This window comes from Arvicola amphibius, chromosome 2, assembly GCF_903992535.2.
Source record: "Arvicola amphibius chromosome 2, mArvAmp1.2, whole genome shotgun sequence".
NCBI classification, from domain to species: Eukaryota; Metazoa; Chordata; class Mammalia; order Rodentia; family Cricetidae; genus Arvicola; species Arvicola amphibius.
The window spans coordinates 178,604,961-178,624,627 of NC_052048.2; the positions used below are offsets into that span (position 1 = coordinate 178,604,961).

The 19,667-nt window shown below is 50.6% G+C and overlaps 1 protein-coding gene across 1 annotated transcript in view; it reads right to left on the reverse strand.

Annotated features, from left to right (window-relative positions):
- Positions 1–589: 589 nt before the first annotated feature.
- Podxl (podocalyxin like) overlaps positions 590–19,667 on the reverse strand; it is a 42,700-nt gene continuing 23,622 nt past the window's right edge. The window contains exons 2-8 of the mRNA XM_038320748.1: positions 9,658–10,287; positions 7,950–8,170; positions 7,612–7,683; positions 6,051–6,198; positions 5,701–5,762; positions 5,311–5,478; positions 590–4,244 (exon numbers count right to left, since the gene is read on the reverse strand). Of these exons, the coding sequence (XP_038176676.1) occupies positions 4,047–4,244; positions 5,311–5,478; positions 5,701–5,762; positions 6,051–6,198; positions 7,612–7,683; positions 7,950–8,170; positions 9,658–10,287 (1,499 nt within the window). The 3' untranslated portion in view covers positions 590–4,046. The remainder of the gene's footprint in view (positions 4,245–5,310; positions 5,479–5,700; positions 5,763–6,050; positions 6,199–7,611; positions 7,684–7,949; positions 8,171–9,657; positions 10,288–19,667) is intronic.

Below are 19,667 nucleotides of genomic sequence, written 5' to 3' on the forward strand. Positions count from 1 at the left end.
AAGAATCTAGCACCAAAGACAGAAAAGATGGAGTCAGAGCCTAGGCCAAAAAGATAAGCTTCCCTGCAAACCACCTTCTCTTCCCTGCTGTTTATGACCGTTGAAATGGATGCAGATTAAGAATGCAGGCCAGACCTGCAGGGCAGTCCTTTGCCGCCTTCATGCCTGGAATTTGGGCTTCCCTTGTGCTGAGAAAAGGTAGCTGTTGGTAATGCTGCCCAGAGATGTAATGAATCTCTATCTTGTTCTTCACTGTGTGCCTAGAGAAGATAGCCACAAGCCCCCTGCAGCAACTGTCCATGGCCAGAGCAGAGCTGCTTTCCAGTGTACGTTTTTATCTCTTGGACAGTGCTTTCATGCCCCATAGCCATGGCGTCTTTCTTTGGTGGTGGTCACTTATAGGAACATCCCAGGCAGAAGTAGAGGGGAGCCAGAGGGTGACAATGTGGTCCTCTCAGGTACGGGGTAGCTGTGGAGTCCTCCACCCCTCCCAGCATCTCCCCTCCACTGGCAGCTGCAGCAGGTGGTCAGGAGCAGAGGACTTATGTTCTTAGGTACGTGGGTGAAGAATTTACGCCAGAGCAACACATTAGGGCCTGAACCAGCTTACACAAAAGCATTTTAATTGACAGTGTACAATTTTCCAAAATATATTTTATAAGAAAATGCAGTAGTTAACTATAGTCTTTACAAACAAGTTTCTCAATAAATTCCAGTGTACTTCAGACCCCTGTCCACCAAAACACGTGCTCCCCCAGTCTCCTGGGCAAGCTGCTTGACATTCACTAAGAAACAGAAAGGCCCCGTGAAACAGTGGTCCGTGCTCGGTGTTGGCTTCTCCGCAGACCTGAGGGAATCAGCAGGTACAATGGCAAAAACTCCACCGCAGGGTTTCTCCCACCCTCTCTGCCTGCTCAATAGCGTTCCCTTTGATCCTTGTTCTACTGGACATTCCTCAGCAAGTTTTCAACCAACAACCTCCCCCCCAAAATGTATATTTACATCTTGGACCCAATGATTACAGAGCCCAGCATGGCTGGGTGACCCTTGTGTCCTCCCCAGCATTGCTGGGGTAAGTGTGGAGGGTTGGTGGTATCCTATGTTGACGTTGTACCTGTGAGTTGCAGTCCTAAATTCTCTGTTCTTGAGAAACACAAAGCACAGAGTGAGCAGTCTGGGATGCGTGTTTTAATCTTGTCCTGTCCCTGGGTTGGTTTTGACCCATTCGCTTACTTTGTGGCTTGGGATGTGTTTCCCTGTAGAAAGACTGAACTGTGTCTCCCAAACCTTTTCCCTGTCACCATCAGCCCATAAGCACATTCGGAACACCAGCCCATACTACAGTAGGATTAAGACTTGGCTAGGGAGGAGCAAGGACCACATTTTAAAATTTAAAATGCCCTATCTACAAGGTAAATACTTTTGTTACCAGCCTGTTTTTATTTTTCATTTTTAAAAAGTCATTCCTACTAAATAGACATTTACATTCTTGTTGAGAGAAAAAGACTATCTCTTAGCTATCAAATGTTTTCCCAAAATTTACTCTCTTGAAAGTAGAACAGGGTAAAAAAAACATGTGGCCCTTGTCTTTACAGTGTCAAAAATATGCATATATCCTTTCAACTTCAATTTATTTTTCAGTTTTAACAGTGTATTGTCCAAAGAGAGCCAAAAAAAAAGGTAAAGCTCCAAACGCCTGCTAGCTCCCTCTATCGAGGAAGGCTGAAGGCCTGAGTCTCCCTGATGAGCCTGGGTCCTGCCTGCGATGCAGACTGCTTAGCTGTTTCTCTCCAACTCGCAGCAGCCGCCTCTGGGTTTGGTCAGTCAGAATCACCAGGCCCTTGGGTTTGCAGCTGGGAAAACCGTCTGTCACTGAGTGAGGAGTTCTGATTTCTCTTTGGTACAGCTGAATGTCGTCTTGCTGAGAGCCCTTCCTCTTCCTTTTCTCGGCCAGAGACTGAATTAACTGACAGCTCTAAAAACCCAGTAAAAACAAAGGAAGATGACTTTTACAGATGCTAGAGCAGTGTGTCCTGTTGAACAGATGTCCCAGCAGTAAGAACAAGCTGAGGCCAGATACCAGTGCTAAAAGGCAACACAATTTGGGCACACAAGAAGGAGCTCTGGACCAGCCTGGCCAGAGCGTCCATGGCCATTCCTTCAGCCCAGATAGCTTTTTTCTAATCTTGTAGTTGAGAGGCTGTGGGGTTGCAATATTGGTCATTTTGCAGAAATAGAATTTTCTGTCTATCAAATGCTTTGCCCCCGTGACTGTGACCCGAAGTAGCCTCTCACACAGACTATGACAGAGCGAACCCTCTGGTGACAGAAAGCCTTAATTTCCCTGGCACTGCTCTCTACCCTCCCCTGCAATCTGAGAGAGGCATCTTTCCAGCGCCTGGGAGACTCACTGAGCCTGCCTTGATTTCTGCTAGCCTTTTCTCCCTAGGGAAGAGCACAGGGTGATGGCTGTCAAGGTGGAGTTAGGCAGAGGACGTCTGTCCTCCCCCTAGCTCCTTTTAAAAATAAGCTACTCCAGAACAAACAGTGGATCATGGGAATTCATGCCCAAGAACAAAACAGACCAAGTTCAAAGTTCCCCACAGACTCCCCCTTCTCAGAAGGCCAGATGAAACCTTGCTAGCTCCTGCCCTCAGCAACCTTTTTTACATGGCCGCTTGACGGCTGAGCCTGTAAAAACCCTGTGCTAGGTACTAGGATTGGCTTTGTGCTTCCCTGAGATGCCACCAGAAACGGGACAGCTGGGGTGCCACCAAGACCACAGGAAACAAAAGCTCTCCGTGCTGGGAGAGCGGGCAGAGGCAGAGGCACCTTAAAACTGTGTGTTCTGGGCCTGCCTTTCTCCATGGCGAAGGAGGGTGAAACAAGCTAATAGCGTCTCCAGTGTCTGGGCTTTGGCCCTTGGTGGTAGGCAGCTGGACTAAATGAGCACACACAGCACAGTGCTCAACAACTTGACAAGTCCCCGAGCTTCCCGTGGAACTAATACCTGGTACTTTAGACTGATTGTCTACTGATACACGTTTGCCAGGCAGGGACCAGTCAGGATCCCAGGCCATGTCTGTCCCTAGACAACTGCTCTGACTCTGGGTTTCGGGGAGTCACCCCTTCAGTGGAACAGTGAGTAACAGATGGAGGACATCTTGCTTTCGGTAGGTACTGCAGATTTGTTCCTAGTGGGAGCAGAAAGCCAGAAGGCATCTTGAGGCGTGTCTTCTAGGAGTGCCTTGGGTGATGGGCCAGTGTCAGTACACAGTCAGCTGCCATGAGGAAGCCTTCTGGGCATGAGCTCCCTTCCTCTGCCTGACCATCCACCTCTTCGGCAGAGCTCCACTGGGGAGTGAGGCCTGTGTGTGTTAAGTCCCAATCCCACTAAGCAAAAGCAAGAAAAACAGAATCCACAACAGGGGGCTCAAAGCCGTGCCCTGGGAGACGGTGGGACTAAAGACTGAATCATGGGAGGTGGGATACAACAAGCTAGTGGAAGCCATATTATAGGACATGGGAACTTGGGGCCTGTCCTTTTAAGACCACCGTGGCCTGTTTCTCACTCCAGCCCATCCACTGCCTTGGGGAGAAGCACAAAGGAACACAGTGGCATGGCGCGGTGCAGTCCTGCACCAGACTTAGGGAAACAATCTTTGACAACAAATGGCTGTGTGACCCTGTGCAAGTCACCTGACCTCTCCGTCTCTGTCACCTCACTTCTGAGACGAGAGGATGTCACGACCAGAGGCTCCCCAAAGCCCCTCTCGTGGCTTTCTCCACCTTCCTCTCGCCTTCCAGCGGCTCTGGGTTGAGGCACAAGTGGGGTGGTTATTTTACACAAGGAAACTGGGCAGAATGTGACTTGTTGAGCTTGGAAAGGGAAAAATTAAGGCCCTTCGGGGATTGGGAGGAGGCAAGCCTCGGAGTCCACTCTCCCTCCGCAGTCTCTCCCTCTTCCAGTGGGAAGCGTCCCCTGTCCAAATGGCACTTTGGGTGGTCTGGAGCTCCGCAGGGCTGCTGGTTAGCCGGCAGCCTCATCAGAGATGTGTGTCCTCCTCCTCGTCCAGGTCGTCCTTAGTCAGGTTGTCCAGAGGGACGATCCAACTGTCCCCCAGCTCCCCATTCAGGTTGACCACCTTCTTCTCCTGCATCTCGGAAGGGGTTTCCATCACTTCCAAGGTTGGGTTGTCATGGTAACCATTCTCTACTGTCTGCAGCTCCTCTGTGAGTCGTTGCTAGAGCGGGGGACAAAGACCCCAGGAAGAAGGCAATTTTTTAATAGCTGTGAGCTTTAATACGAAACATACATCCCCATCCTACCCAGAGACTTCAAGTTGGCTAAAGTAAGTTCCTGTGGCTCCTTTGTGGGGGCAGATGCTTCTGGAGGTCACCCTGGCTCCAGGCCTGACCATCTCACGAGCCCCTCCCCATCTCTCATAATTAGCAACCTTCATTCCCGTGGCAATCTGTGACATCACTGGGGGGAGATTTTTGAAGACGATTTGTCCTTAAGTTCTTTTCTCTCTCCTCCATCCTTCCCTCTAAGCACCTCTCACTCCATAATAAAAACAAGACAAAAAAAAAAAAAAAAAAAAAGGAAGGAAGGATGGAAGGAAGGGAGGAAGGAAGGAAGGACGGACGGATGGACGAGCACCTTCAGACCAACTGACAGGACTTCTCAAATGGGGAAGATGAACATGGTGGTCCTTCTGTCGTCCACGCTGCAGGTGGCACCGGGCAGCCTGGCAATAGTTTGTGGCCATGGATCCACACCGCCTCATTTGGTGTATGAGGTCACTGGGTCCAGGAACTTTCTTATGTTCCCGGTAGTGTGCGGCTCGGGTTGAGACCCGTGGTAGAATGACACTATAACAGTGGCAGCTTTGTTTATGAGACGGGTCACACTGTGTAGCCCAGGCTGACCCCAAACTTGTGATCCTCCTGTCTCAGCACCTGCACTGCGATTACAGATAGACGCCACCACACCAGAGGAGATGGCGGTTCCAGCAGGTCAGGTTTGAAAGAGCCCATAGATACCCCCAATCTCCCGAGCAGCTCCCCTCTGTGCTGATGACAAGGCTATAGACTTAAAGCAGCACCCGGGACATGGACAGAGATAGGCCTTAAAGCCAGTATTTCTGCTCTGGCCACCACAAAGAGTCTCCAGTGTTTGAGACAGGCTAGCCTTGCAGTGGGGACGGGAGCCTGTCAGAAGGGTCCAGGCCCACTTGCTATGGAGGGATTGAGGGAGAGTTTTCACTAGGCGGGTTGCTCCCTGGCCTGAGCAGGAAAAACGCCTACCTGGTCCTTCCTCTGGGAGATGCGCTGGTGACAGCAGCCGTAGAGGGCAGCCACAAGCAGCAGGAAGGATGCCATGCAGACAATGGTGATAATGAGTGGCAGGCTGAAGCGGTCCTCGTTGGTTTCCGGTGGTCCTTCACTCCCCAGCATCATGTCACTGACTCCCGCCTAGCCACGAAAGAGAACTTGAGGGGCAGAAAACAGAGTCCGGGCCTCTTGTCTCCACCCGGTCCTGTGGTGAGCCCTTCCATCTGGGTCTGTTGCCCCCCCCTCCCACCACCCTCTCTGCCCACTCAAATGGTCCTCTCTTCCAGACGCTTAAGTGACAAAGGAGCTTCTCCATCAGAGGACATCAGGGGACTTAGGGCCGTGCAGGTCAAAACTCCTCACCTCTCTCAGGTCATCCCACTTGTCCTTCAATAGCTCATACACCACTTTAGGAGGAAGCTTCGCTGTGGGAAAGAAGGAGGGACCACTATCTTCAGGGTCCAGCCCAGAGTACTATGGGATGGGTAGAGGGGGTACCCAAGAGGAGGATGTCCTGAATCTATCCCAGTCCGTCCCTCAGGTCTCCTGGGATGGTTCCTGGCACCAACCCAGACCATCTTTCTGCCCCACTCCCGCCCACACAGGCTAGGGTCCCCTCCCCGCCCACACAGGCTAGGGTCCCCTCCCCGCCCACACAGGCTAGGGTCCCCTCCCCGCGCACACAGGCTAGGGTCCCCTCCCTGCCCGCTCACTCTCAATAGTGACTCTTTTCACTGCCACCGCCCGGCTGCCGAGAATGGGCGCCAGCTGCAGGGTGCACTGATCTTGAGCTGGCTTGAAGGAGGCTTTGACCGAGTGGCACAACATTTCCACGAGTTTCTCATCTGGAGGGTTCCCTTCCTATCGGACAGAGAGAGCAAAGGTTATCCCCGAGGTGGTGACAACAGCTTGGGCTCGGGGGCCACCCACTTTCTCCCATCATTTTCATTGGCGCCACTCCTGGATCGCCAGGGATCGACTGTGTCTTCCTCCTTATTCCCTCCCCCTTGCTCTAGGTTTCTATTCCCCCAGCCTGTGCACGTTGTCTGTGGGTCACACTACCTCTCCCAGGTTCCCTTTCCTCCCTGTGGCTCCGGAATCAGTGGCTGCATTGTCATGCCTCCGCTGGGAGTGGGATAAATCGGTGTACGGAAGCCCACCACTGCCGGGGAGAACCGCAATCCAGGGATTGAAACCTGCTGCTCCCTAGCCTCTTGTCCATTGTACTCAGTTGGAAAGGCCACACAGTTCTCTCCAAAACAGAAAAAAAAAAAAAAAAAAAACCCAAATAATGTTCCAGCTCCCATGCATAGGCTAAGGCTACGGACAGAAACAGACTGTAAGGGAAAGTAAAGCAGTATGGGATTCTGGGGGTGTCCACTGGGTTGCTTACACATACCTAAGCATAAAGAACAAAGAAACATAATGTCGGGGCTGATGGTGAGGTTACTGTAAGGTCTTTAGCCGAAACATTGTCTCAGGGGCAGTTTCAATGCTAGTCCTGCCTTCTCTCCAAAGCTCAACCCGGGAAAACACTGCTTCTTCTAAACCTCTAATGCCCAAATGCATGCTCCTATAGTTTATTCCATGAGTGTCAGCAAAACAGAACTGGAAGGCGACAATAACAAAGCCTAGGTCTCCTCTTCAGTTCTTGCTTCCAGAAGTGGCTGCAAAAATTGGCATTGACCAATAGAGGGCAGCAATAAGCCAGGCACCACCTGTACCGAGGAGCTGGTCAATGACTGCGCTATGCAGCCCAACCAAGACTGTGGGCCCAGAACACTGGCAGTGTGAGTAGCGCTGTACCCTCTTACACAGATACACGGGGACCAGGAAATCTGAACCCACGCCCAGGACAGATTAACTCTTTTCTGAGGTACTGGAAATTAAAGCCAGGCCCTTGCACCTGCTAGCCAAAATCTTTATCTCTAGCTTTCTAAGAAGAAACGTTTCATTAAATTACCAGGAATGGCCTCAAACAGACTCTACTCAAGGTTGACTTTGACTTTAGCCCTCTTGCCTTAGCTTCTTATGTAGGTGGAATTATAGGCCTGAGCCACATGGCCCAGTAAAACCTACCAATACCACACACACACACACACACACACAACTGCAGCCAGGGTCTCCCGACTCTCAGCCCACCTGAGGTGTCGAAAGCCAAGGGGACTGCACATGTTGTGGACCTGAACAGTCCTGTGTGCACGGGCTGACATAGGAGCTCACGGCCCGGCGTGGGACAGAGGGCTGGGCTGGGGCTCAGACGAGTGTACTCACGCAAAGGCTGGCTCCGGTGAGATTCAGGATGAGTAGTTCCTCACTGGGCATCATGGGGGCTTCACATTTTAGCTGGAAGAGGTCAAAAGATAAAGGTTTAGGCACAGGGTCAACTGATCTTTGACTCTCCCCTCGGCGAGGGTTGAGTGGCACAGGAGAAGGGCACACGGCAAGGTGCAGGCATGGCTGGTTAGTTTCAGAGCCAGGAACATACCTGGCTGCCCAGCTGTTCCCAAAGCCTGAGTTAGAACAGGAAAAGAGACAGGAAGTGCCGAGCCGGGGCCCTGCGTGGGGGCCCTTGAGTCTGGCTTTCTTATCCCATCTGTTGCTGGAATTACCTTGTAATTCCTCAAAGTCCAGACGGGAGGGGGTGTGCTGGGGCCCTGAGGGGCTGTTGGAGTCCACGGAGAGCTGGACTGGGCGAACTCCTCAGCGGTCGGCACGGTCTCGGTTCCCACGGGAGGCCTTGTCGTCTGCCATGGTGTGGATACAGGCAATGTGGAGATGCCTGGCATCTGGATGGTGGTGGGCGGAGTCCCTTTGGAGGTGTCCATCGGCGCTGTAACAAACAGAGCAGAGGCTGAGGAGATCAGCTGTAGCCGCCAAGGAAGGGCAGTCTCTCCCGGCTTCACAGTTCTCCCAAGCTGAAGCCAGTGGCTATGGAGGAATAGGAGGCAGACGTGGCGGCACAGTGGAGCTAACACCCACAGGGCGCTTGCTCTGTGGGAGGAGCTGCTCTGTGGGAGGAGCTGTGCTGTGTTCCAAAGGCACTGGCTCCTTTAGCCTAGCACGTCACAGGCCCTATCTAACAGCAAGGCCAAGGGGGCTTCGTGGCTCATCCAAGGTCACATGGCACAAGTCTAAGTGTGGGGGATTCGGACAGACATCCCACGCAGTCTGTGCCCCCGCCACAAGGTGTGGCCACCATCTACCGGTGCAAAGGCCCACGCGCAGAAACTGAGCTGGCCGTCGATTCTGGCACTTTAGAAATAATAAACAAGATCGGGTGTGGTGCTGCACGCCTTTAATCCCAGCATTTGCAAGGCCGAGGCAAGCAGATCTCTGTGAGTCTGAGGCCAGGCCTACAGGAACATAGCTAGTTCCTTTCAGGTCAGCCAGTCTCAGAAAAGGGAGGAAAAGCGGGAGGAGAGGAAAGAGAAAGGGAGGGGAGGAGGACAGAAAGCTGCAGTACACACGGCATACCACAAGTCCTGAGAGCAAGCAAGCGAGCCTCCGGGGTCAGGGGTCAGCCCTCCTTTTCCAGCATATGGGTCCCTGGGCTCCAACTCGGGTCATCAGGCTGGACAGCAAGTGCTTTTCCTTACTGGGCCATGCTCCCGCCTTTATTTATTTGTTTCTATTTACTTAAAAGCATGTTTCTTATATACTGTGTTTCTATAAAACAGATCTGAGAAGCTTTGTTCTAGAGTTTTCCAAGCTCCTGTCACCACAACCATATAGGCTCTGGCTTCGTGGAATCTACGCATTGTCAACCTCCGTTGCTGCTAAAAAGAAAAGGAGCCCATGGCTAGGGCTGATGAAGGCAGAAGACACACGAAATGTTTAAAATTCAGCATACACCTCTAAAATCCACTATGGGAAAATGTTGTCTATGGACAACATGTATGCAGTACCCAAGGTTGCCAGAAGAGGGCACCAAATGATTACAGATGGTTGTTAGTTGCCATGTGGGTGCTGACAACTTCTGTAGAGGGAGCCAGTGCTCTTTTACCCACTGAGCCATCTCTCCAGCCCTTCTCATTTCTTAAGGAAAACAAAAGCAGCCCAGCATGGTGGCACACACCTTTAATCCCAACACTTGGCAGGCAGAGGCTGACAGCCTGTTCTATAGAACGTGTTCCAGGGCAGCCAGGACTACACAGAGAAACCCTGTCTCAAAAACAAGCAAGCAAACAAACAAAAGAAGCAAAAAGATTTTTTTTTAAAAAAAAAAAAAGGGGGGGGGGGGAAGAAGAGAAAATAAAGGAAAGAGAAAAAGAAGAGAAAGGAAAAAAGCAAAAGCAAAAATGCCAAGAAATGACTTACTAGGTGTGGTAGGTTTCCCTGGGGTCACAGGGAAGTCAGGAGAGCCGGACGTGGGGCCAGAACTGCTGAGAACAACGGTGGAACGGCCTTCTGTGGTCTGTGAAGGAGTAGCGGTAGCTGTAGGCGGGTGAGGGCTTGCAGTGCGGTCTGTGGCGGAGGCAGGAGAAGACGTGGAGGTAGCTAAAGGGTCGGGAGTCTGGGAAGACCGAGTGGTGATCTGGTTACTCCCCGGAGTGGCTGGCAGGGCTGTGGTGACATTGTCATTGCCCTTGCCTCCGGAGGGGTCAGGGGCAGTGTCACTGGGTGGCCTTCCTGTGTTCATCTTGTCGCCCTGGGAGTCACTGGGACTTGTAGGACGGCCGCTGTCCTTGCCACTTTGACTGTCAGCGGAGCCTGGGGGCGACGTAGCGGTAGGAGATTGGCCTGGGACCATTGCTTCTTTGGCTGAAGGAGCCGTGGGTGGCTGGGTCGGAGAAAATGTAACGGTCTGTGTGTTACCAGCTGTGGCTTTTGTCAGTGCTGTGCTAGCCGTAGCCGTAGCCGTAGCCGTAGCTGTAGCCGTAGCCGCTGTTGCCGTCCGGTCTAGAGTTTTGGCTTCAGGTTCCCCTGCAGTAAGCACGGCCTTAGTTGCTGTTGATGAAGACAACACACAATCAAAGCAGGTGTTAGCCAGCGTGTCTGCGAGCGTCTCGAGCTCACCCCAGATGCATCAACCCCCCTCCGCACCCATCTCTGACATCTGCCTTGCTGAAGCCTGCATCCTTCATCAGCGTCTACAGCTCCTCAAGTCCACCACCGGCTCTGCTGTCCTGCCCTGCCCACCCTCCGAAAGATGACGCGGACCCATGCTTCCTGAGCTGCCCTGATCCTGCAGCAAGTAGCGACAAGAGCCACAGAGCCTGTCCAGGGAAGGCACAGCCCAAGAGGACAGATGGATCACCGACGGCAGGTACACAAACGCTCACAAGGTCCACTGTGGGCTGTGCCGAGGAAAAGCGGTGTGCCTGGCTGTTCAGCACGGCAGCTTAACCTAGGTGGGGGGCAGGTCAAGGAAGGAAAGCTTTTAACTGGTTTAAAAGAATGTATATTGAGAGCACTGTTACACGGCAGGGCTTGTGGTGACCTATGTTGAGTAAGACCAGAACCCACAACCCCAAGGAGATGACCTGAAGATAAAACAGCTAGGTGAATGACAGACGCGGTACTTCAGGAAGAATGAACAAGGACGTGCAAACGGAGAGGGTCGGGATGGTGACGGGGGGGGGGGGGGGGGGGGCGGAGCGGGGGGGGGGGGGGCGACAGGCAGCTGTCCTGGTTTTGTGTCTCCTGCTGTGATAAGACACCTTGGCCAGGTGGGCAGTGATGGCACACACCTTTAATCCCAGCACTTGGGAGGCAAAGGTAGGCAGATCTCTGTGAGTTTGAGGCCAGCCTGGCCTACAGGATGAGTTTCAGGACAGGCTCCAAAGCTACACCAGAGAAACCCTGTCTCAAAAAACCAAGACACCTTGACCAAAAGCAACTCTGGGGATAATAAGGGCTTGTTATGGATATAAAAGGGGTCCTGGTTCATTATATCAGGGAAGTAGGAATGCAAGGAAGATAAAGCATGGGTCCTTGCTCGCTTAGCTAGTTGTCTTCTCTCTTAAACTGTGTAGGACCCCTGCCCGAAGAAAGGTGCATCCCACAATAGGCTGGGCCTTTTACATCAGTTAACAGTCAAGACCATCTCCTGCAGACATGCCATGCCCACCAGGCCAACCTGAGTGAGATCATTCATTACCTCATTAGTACCCTTCCCAGATGATCCTAAGCTGTGTGTTGTCAAGCTGACGCTTAAAACTGACCAAAATAATCCAGCCCTTGTCTCCCCGACATGGAAATACATTGCTACATCGTAGCAGCAAACTGCCCTCCATTGACCATTAATCTATAAAGAATGCTGTGAGAACAAGTATCTTCAAAGGAGAAGACAGGGCAGAGTGTGACGGGACTAAGGAATGTGCCAGGAGCTTAGAGCACGGGGAAGGGGGCAGCTGAGAACCGTGGGCCTTCGAGGGAGCGAGCTGCCCATTCCAGACAATTCTGAGAAAACAGCGAGGTTCTCTTAGCTTTATAGCTCCCTGCCAGTCAGAGCTACACATTCAGACCTTGTCTCAAAAAGGAACAGAACTACACAGTGAGATCCCCATCTCAAAAAGGAAAGAAAAAACTATATCCTAGATCAAATGCGACCTGAGTTCCAACCTTATTGACATGTAAAAAGAAGCCATTGCAATGGGATCTGAAGGTAACAAGACAAGAGGGGAGTCTATCAGTCACCCAGAGAAAGGACTGGTGGCCAGAGGTGCAGAGCTGTGGACATTAGAGACAAGCAGAGGTTTTATTCGGGACTGGATTTCCATCAAGCCAGTGTGGCCACAAGGGTAAGGAAGAAAACTGGGGAGAAGTGGGCTGGGGGAAGGATGTTGTCTCCCGGCTTTCTACTATGAGCAGTGGAAAGGCTGGGGTGGGAAGGAAGGGGTGTCGTGCATGGCCAGCCTACACGTCTGTTGGGACAAGTCCCCACTCGTGGGACTGGCCAGGAACAGAACAGCATGTGTTTCCTCTTACAGACTGACAATGCCAGGCTTGCCAGCTTCCCCAAGATCCTCCGGATCCACAAGCATGTTATGTTGTCAGTTGCAAAGCACGGGGCACGAACCTGGCTACGATGGCGGCAGCAGGAGGCTGTGCTCAAATGCAAAGAGCACTGAAGCGTGAGGTGATACCAGTGAGCAGCAAGTCCCTGCTGCAGGGCTAAGTGTGGCTGAGCGGGCAGGAGGAGGGCGTGTCTCTCCGTTAATACACAAGACCCCAGTCTCTGTCATTTACATCTTTCTCTTGGGAAGCAGACGGCGGTATCAAGTGTGGTGCCGTCCGGGCTTACGGGAGCCAAAGGCAGTCAAAACCCTAAGGGATGGGAGTCCGGTAGGTGAAGTCGCATTGGTGGGACCGACTGCCATATATGACTGAAGGCACACACAATAGAATGTTATATCATTAAAAAAAAAAAAAAAGTCAATCGACCCAGGTGTAGTGGTGCACACCTCTAGCCCCAGCAATGGGGAGGCTGCGGCAGGAGTGGTGAGCTCAGATTCCACTTGGGCTACATACACAGCGAGACCCTGGTTTTAAAAATAAAACTAGCTAAACTAAAGGCAAAATCAAGACAGGTATAGAGGAACATGCCTGCGACCCTAGCAGGCAAGAGGAGGCAGGAAAACCAGGTGTGCAGTGCAGGGCCATCTTTGGCTACATAATGAATTCAGGGAAAGTCTGGGCTATTTGAGACCAGTTTCAACTCTCTCCCACTACAAACAAATCTAGAGCCATATTGGGGCGTGCGGTATATCCGTGTATGTGGATACATGCATGCTCATGTGTGCAGGGTCCCCTGTCTGAGGACCCGTGGAAGCTCTCTGCCTGACCAGGACGGGGTAAAGCCAGAGGGGTGAAGAGGCGGGTTGCTCCTCCGATCCCAGCCCTGAATTACCAGCGAGGTTGTCAGGACTGAACGCGGTTCCTCATCTCATGTTGGCGTCACCTACCACTTCATCCACTGGCACCCTTCCTCCCGGCCCCCTAGGTGCTAGACATCGGGGATGTCCCTCCTTGCAGTTCAGAAAGCAACCGACAGCTCCGTCAACTTGACACTGCTCAGGAGGTGACAGCATCAGCGGGGATTGGGGAATTTAAGAGCTACAGAGGCAGACATGGCCCTTTGTGATGGTTTGAACAAGAATGGCCCCCACAGGCTCATACATTTGAATGCTTAGTCACCAGGGAGTGCCACTATTTGAGAAGGATTGGGAGTTGTGGCATTATTGGATGAGGTGTGGCCTTGTTGGGGGAAGTGTGTCCCTGGGCGTGAGCTCTGAGGTTTCAAAAACCCATCCCAGGCTGTGTGTGTGTGTGTGTGTGTGTGTGTGTGTGTGTGTGTTCAGGTCAGAATGTAGCCCCCATCTGTATGCCAGCGTGCCACCATCCTCCCTGCCATGATGACAATGGACTAACCTCTGAAACTATAAGCAAGCCCCAGTTCAATGCTTTCTTTTCTAAGAGTTGCCATGGTCATTACTGTTTCTTCACAGCAAGAGAACGCTGACCAAGAGAGACTTCTTACAGTGGCAAACAGGAAAATGCCTCTCAATCTGAACCATGGCCCTTCTGAACCGGATTCTTCTCGGTGTAGACAGTCACCCTGGGCATGCTCTAGCAACATCTCTGGCCTGTCTGTAACAGACACACTTCCAGCCCTAACAACGGAAAATGCCCCAAGATACTGCCATGAGTTCCTTTGAGGAATCAATGACTCCCCCATGAAAAACACCAACTAACATGAGAGAATACCAAACTAATTCCATAAAGCACCCTGCCAACACACAGAACAGAAGCCAGAGGCTTTTTCAAAATGCAAAGGAAGTTCTATTTGGCAGCTGAAGAGTTGAGAAGGATGAAAGACAAAAGGCTGGTCTTGGGGCTACCAAGTCCCAGTGTTGGGTTACCTGACCACCATGTCATCTGGTCTCTAGAATCGAAACTGACCTTGACACACAGTGCTGCAGAGAAATGAACCAGATACCCATAAACCTCTGTCTGCCGACATTCCCATCGCAGCAGATTCAACCGCTTTCCTGTCTGGCAAGGCCACTCCTCCCTTGCTTAGGGCTCCCAAAATAAACACGACGGTGATAAATGAAAGGTCACATTTTTTTCATCAGGACCGATTTATCAATACAGGTACCCAGCCAGAAACCCTGCATTCCATATGCTGGCTCAAGGCACCCAGCCGGGGACATCTTGTTACAGGAAGACAAAGTTGAGTGGATGGTTGCATTGCCAAGAACACCTAAGAACAGTTGTACAAGGAGAAATCCGAAGTCTTGGAGAGAGATGTTAGTGTTAATTCAGAGTCTCAGTTGGAGGGGCTGCAGAGATGCCCTGGAAGCATGAGGACCCGAGCGTGGATCTTTAGAATCCACGGAAAGCTGAATTCGATATCATGTGTCTGTAATCACATCATTCCTACAGTGTGATGGGCGGTGGGAGCAGGGGACTCTCCAAGGCGAGGACCTACACCTGAGGCTGCACGGACGGACACACATACAAACGCACCATAAGGATTTGACCCCAGCACCGTGTACACACAGGGACGAGCTTATCATCATGTATGCCCTGATCACTTGCAGTCTAACGGTGTTCCCAGACGGTTCAGATAGCACTGCTCCCGGCAATACTTGCCATGTGTTCTGAGATGAGCATCTTATCGGGTCTCTCTAATGAAGACAGAGTGTAATTATCTGTCAGTTGTGACTTCAAAGTTGTTTTGGTTTTTTTCTAAGTGGTTCATGAAATAGCTATTCTTTCTTTTGCTGACTTTCTGTTTTTCAATTTTAGTTTTAATTTTTAGGAGACAGATTTACTCTGCAGCAAAGCCGGCGGGGAACTCATGGTGACTCTTCTCCTGTTTCAGCCTCCCACATGCCAGAATTCCAAGCATGAGCCACCATGCCTAGCTAATTATGCATTTTAAAACTGACGGTGGCGGGCTGGAGAGATGGCTCAGAGGTTAAGAGCATTGCCTGCTCTTCCAAAGGTCCTGAGTTCAATTCCCAGCAGCCACATGGTGGCTCACAACCATCTGTAATGAAGTCTGGTGCCCTCTTCTGGCCTGCAGGCATACACACAGACAGAATATTGTATACATAATAAATAAATAAATATTTAAAAAAAAACTGACGGTGGCTTGGATTCCATAGAACTGAGAGCACTGTTAGCATAATGTAGAGTTTTGGTGTGCCTCTTCCTCCTTGGCCAGGTACGTTAATCAGACACTGATTCCAGCTAGGGTGGGAACAAACTTCCCCGAGTGTAGGAGACAGAATAGAATTTTCAGAGGAAAGATGTATGTAATTTGATATTCTTGGCAGGAAGACCAGTATGGCAATCCACACAACCTGCCAAAGGGTTTTTAGAACAGTAGCTAAGCATCATGTATTCTTAAAGACCAAAATGTGTGGGCAGGTCCAACAAGAAGGCTGCCAAGCCCGATGACCCAAGTTTAATTCCAGAGAGTCACACGGAAGGAGAACTAATTTCTGCAAGTTGTCCTCTATCAGTGTGTGCATGTGTATGAGTGCGCACACACAAATGTTAAAACACAAATAATACTTGTGAGAGCTATTTTGAATGATGCTGGGGAACACCCTGACTTATGGAGTTGCCAGGAGTCAGTACCCGCACAGACATGTACCTCCAGTGGGGCACAGTTTTCTCTTAAAGGCAGCTTCATAGGGACATAAAGGTACCACCCCCAGCTCCAGAGGTCTGAAGCCGACAGCCCTATATTCCCTATGAGGGTCTGGAGGAAAATCTTTCCTTGCTTCTTCCCCACAATTCTTGGCACTCCTTGGCGGTGTCACTGTGGTTCTTTCTGTGACCCCATCAACACATGGCTTTTTTTCCTTGTGTGCCTTGGTTTTCAGGGGGGACCCTGGAGTCCCAACCCAAAGCCTCATGGGTACCAAGCCAACATTCGACCCCTGGGTACGCTAGTAGAGCCTGCCCTGCTCGTGTGATGTCATCACAGTCTGATTACACCTGAAAGACTGTGCATGCCTCAGATCACGTTCACAAGGTTCGCGGTAAGGACTTGAACATGTCGCTGAGAGCTCGCAGTTCTACCTCCCAATTATTCCCCCATAGCCCGCCGAGCTTGTGACAGTTTGTTTAAAATGTCAACTTGCCACAACCTCGAACACTCTAAGAAAGCCTCCGTTGAGAGATTGCCTGGGTGAGACTGGCCTGCAAGCATGTCTGCGCAATACCGTCTTGACGATGAATTAATGAAGGAAGATACCGCCCATTGTGGGCAGCACCATTCCCTAGACAGCTATGTGAGACGGGAGAAAGTTAGCTTTCATCTAGCTCACAACAGCAAGCAGAAAGCAAGGGGTCCTGCATTCCCCGCTGCTCTTGACTGCGGATGTGGTGACAAGCTGCCTCAAGCTCCTGGCATGCAACTTCCCTCCAAGGTAGACATCCTAACTTGGAATTGTACATAAAACAAAATAAACTGTCTCCTCCTGAGTGACTTTTTGGTCAGGGCGCTTTCTCGCAGCAACAGGGACGAAAGTAGGCAGGTAAAAGGCAGGACTCTCGGTTTCCAATCTCATAATCAAAACTCAGTTTAAACACTGGCGTCGTTACTGCATGCTGTAGGTGGGTCAGAAACAGCATCAAATCCTCCTCTGAGGCAACCTGGAAGGCCATTGGTCCACATCAAGCACCTTTTTACATCACTGATTCTGTGGATAATAGAGGCCAGATTCATTTCTGAGAGTTGGGGTCTCTGGGGACACTGCCGGTTAAGTGCTCTACATTTACTTCGGACTGAGCCCGGCAGGGAACCTCTCGGGTCCCATCCCTGTTCCTCTGCTTTATTATTTAGTAGCAGGCAGAGTTAATGGCAACAAGTACGTCTTAGGGCCTTTGTGCTCCATACCTTGCTCGCAGCTAAGCATGCTCTGTGTCTGTCTGTTACAGCTCTGAGGAAGGCGTCTGACGGGCACGCAGGGACTCCTTAGACTGGACAGGAAACACGGCTGCCAGGGAGCACACACGCTTCGAGAACGTTTGCGCTTTAGCCACCTGCCTGTACTGAACCACTTAGTCATGAACCCACGGAACAGCCATGAGGTGATGGAGAATGAGCCTTGGGGACCAACGGAGTCAGACAGTCCCACTCTAGTGCAACCACGGCCTCATTCCTCAGGGTCCATGAAGACTGGCTTCCTTCTCCTTTCCCCTTCTAAACCTTTCAGATACTGCCTGTGAAGCTGTTACGTGTTCACCTCATCATCAGCTTCAAATAAACAGGGTCTGGAGGGTAAAAAAAAACATTTAAATGCACTAGGCAAAGTCTTGGCTGCCAGGAGAATTTTCTCTTCCAGCTCTCCCCAGTAGGCTACGATCCTGTAGCAGTTCGCCCTTGGGTGGTATCAGCATGGCATTATCTAGAAGCAGGCTAGACAGGAGCACACAACTAGCTGAAGATGGAGAACTAGCTTCCTAGGGACCACTGGGCTTGGGCTCAGGGAAAATCACCATGTGGGAGGTGGGGCTAAGCAAGCTAAGGATGGCCCCACACAGCCATCTCTCTGATCTTTCTTTAGGGCTAGGAAATTTTAGTTTAAACTTTGTGGTGCCGGGGATGGAACCCAAGACCTGCGATTTGATCACAAAAACAAACAAAAAAAATTAAGAAGAAAGAAAGAAAGGGGAGAGAGAGAGAGAGAGAGAACTAAAATACACCACCAAACACGTAATAGTTTTTGCTTTGATTGGGTCTCACTATGTAGCCCAAGCTAGCATCAAACCTGCCTTATCCTCCCAAGTAGCTGAGACGACCACTGTATAACACCATGCCCAACAAGAAGAGGATAACTAAAATCTAATGATGATGCTACAAGGATGCTCCAGGGGCTAAAGCCCAACATCCTAAGAGGAATAAAGAACACTGGGGGAAAAAACCACACCCCCAAGCCACAGTTTCCTGAGTGGGGCTTAATCAGAACATCAGAGAAGGTCCCCTCCCCTGCCTCACAATGCCAGTAAGGGCTTTAACAATGGAATAAACCGGGGGAAGTTTAAAAAAAAGGCAGGCTCCTAGGAGCAAGAAAAAAAAATACAGGCCCTAGAGAGATGACGGCTCAGCAGATAAGAGCATTTGCTGCTCTTGCAGAGGAACTGGGTTCAATTTTCCAGACCCATATGGTAGCTCACATTCAACTGTAACCCCGGTTGTAAAGGATCAGACGACCTCTGGACTCAAGGCATGCATGTGATACACATACATACATGCAGGCAAAACACTCACACTATATACATATACATACACACACACACATATAAATCTAAAATAATGTTGCTGTTTTTAAAGACCTATAGCTATGCAGGGAGACAAGCAGGCATTTCTGGAGTACTCCCCAGCTTCTAGTGAACTAACGGTATCCATAGCAACAACCGTTTTTTTTTTTTAAACACAACCCTGCTGGACCAACACAACTTTCACACTAAAGACATAGCAGAAAAAAGCTCCCGTGTTGCCGGTGGCAACCACTCCTCTACTACTGTCCATGGATCTTCCTCTTCAGGACATTTCCTGTGATGGGGCTCTGCCAAGCTATTCTCTGTACTGTCTCCTTCACCCCTGCTACAGGCCATGCCGTTCTTTAGCCCGCAGCGCCGCTCACAGCTCTGTTTTCTCGTTCATAGTCACTCACTCTGCACGATGTCGACCACCAGCCTCCGGTGAACAATGCTTCCAGGGACATTTGTGTGTAAGTTTTTATGTGGATGTATGTTTCCATTTCCCTATGAGTGGAAATGCCAAGCTGTATGGAAACTCTACATTTAGCATCTTGATAAACTGCAGAACTATTTTTCCAAAGAGGCTGCCCGATTTGACATAAGCAGGAGTTTTCCGATATCCTCACCTCATGCTAGTCACTTCAACAGCCATGGAGTGGTTGCTCTACGGCTTTACCTAAGGACTAACCAAAATCATGGCACCTAAAGATGACGGCACTCCATGACCAAGTGGGATTTGGCGTGGATAGCGCAGAGTTAAAAACCAAACCAAACAAAACTTGCTGTATTAACAAAATAAAAACCTTTGAGCATCTTACTCCCAATTTAGTTTTTAAGATTTATTTTATGGGGGCTGGAGAGATGGCTCAGAGGTTAAGAGCACTGACTGCTCTTCCAAAGGTCTTGAGTTCAATTCCCAGCAATCACATGGTGGCTCACAACCATCTATAATGAGATCTGGTGCCCTCTTCTGGCATGCAGGCAGACATGGAAGGAATGTTGTATACATAATAAAAAAATATTTTATTTAATTGTGTGTGTGTGTGGTGTGTGTAAGTATATGCACACGTAAGTGCAGGTGCCTGGCATCCAGAAGA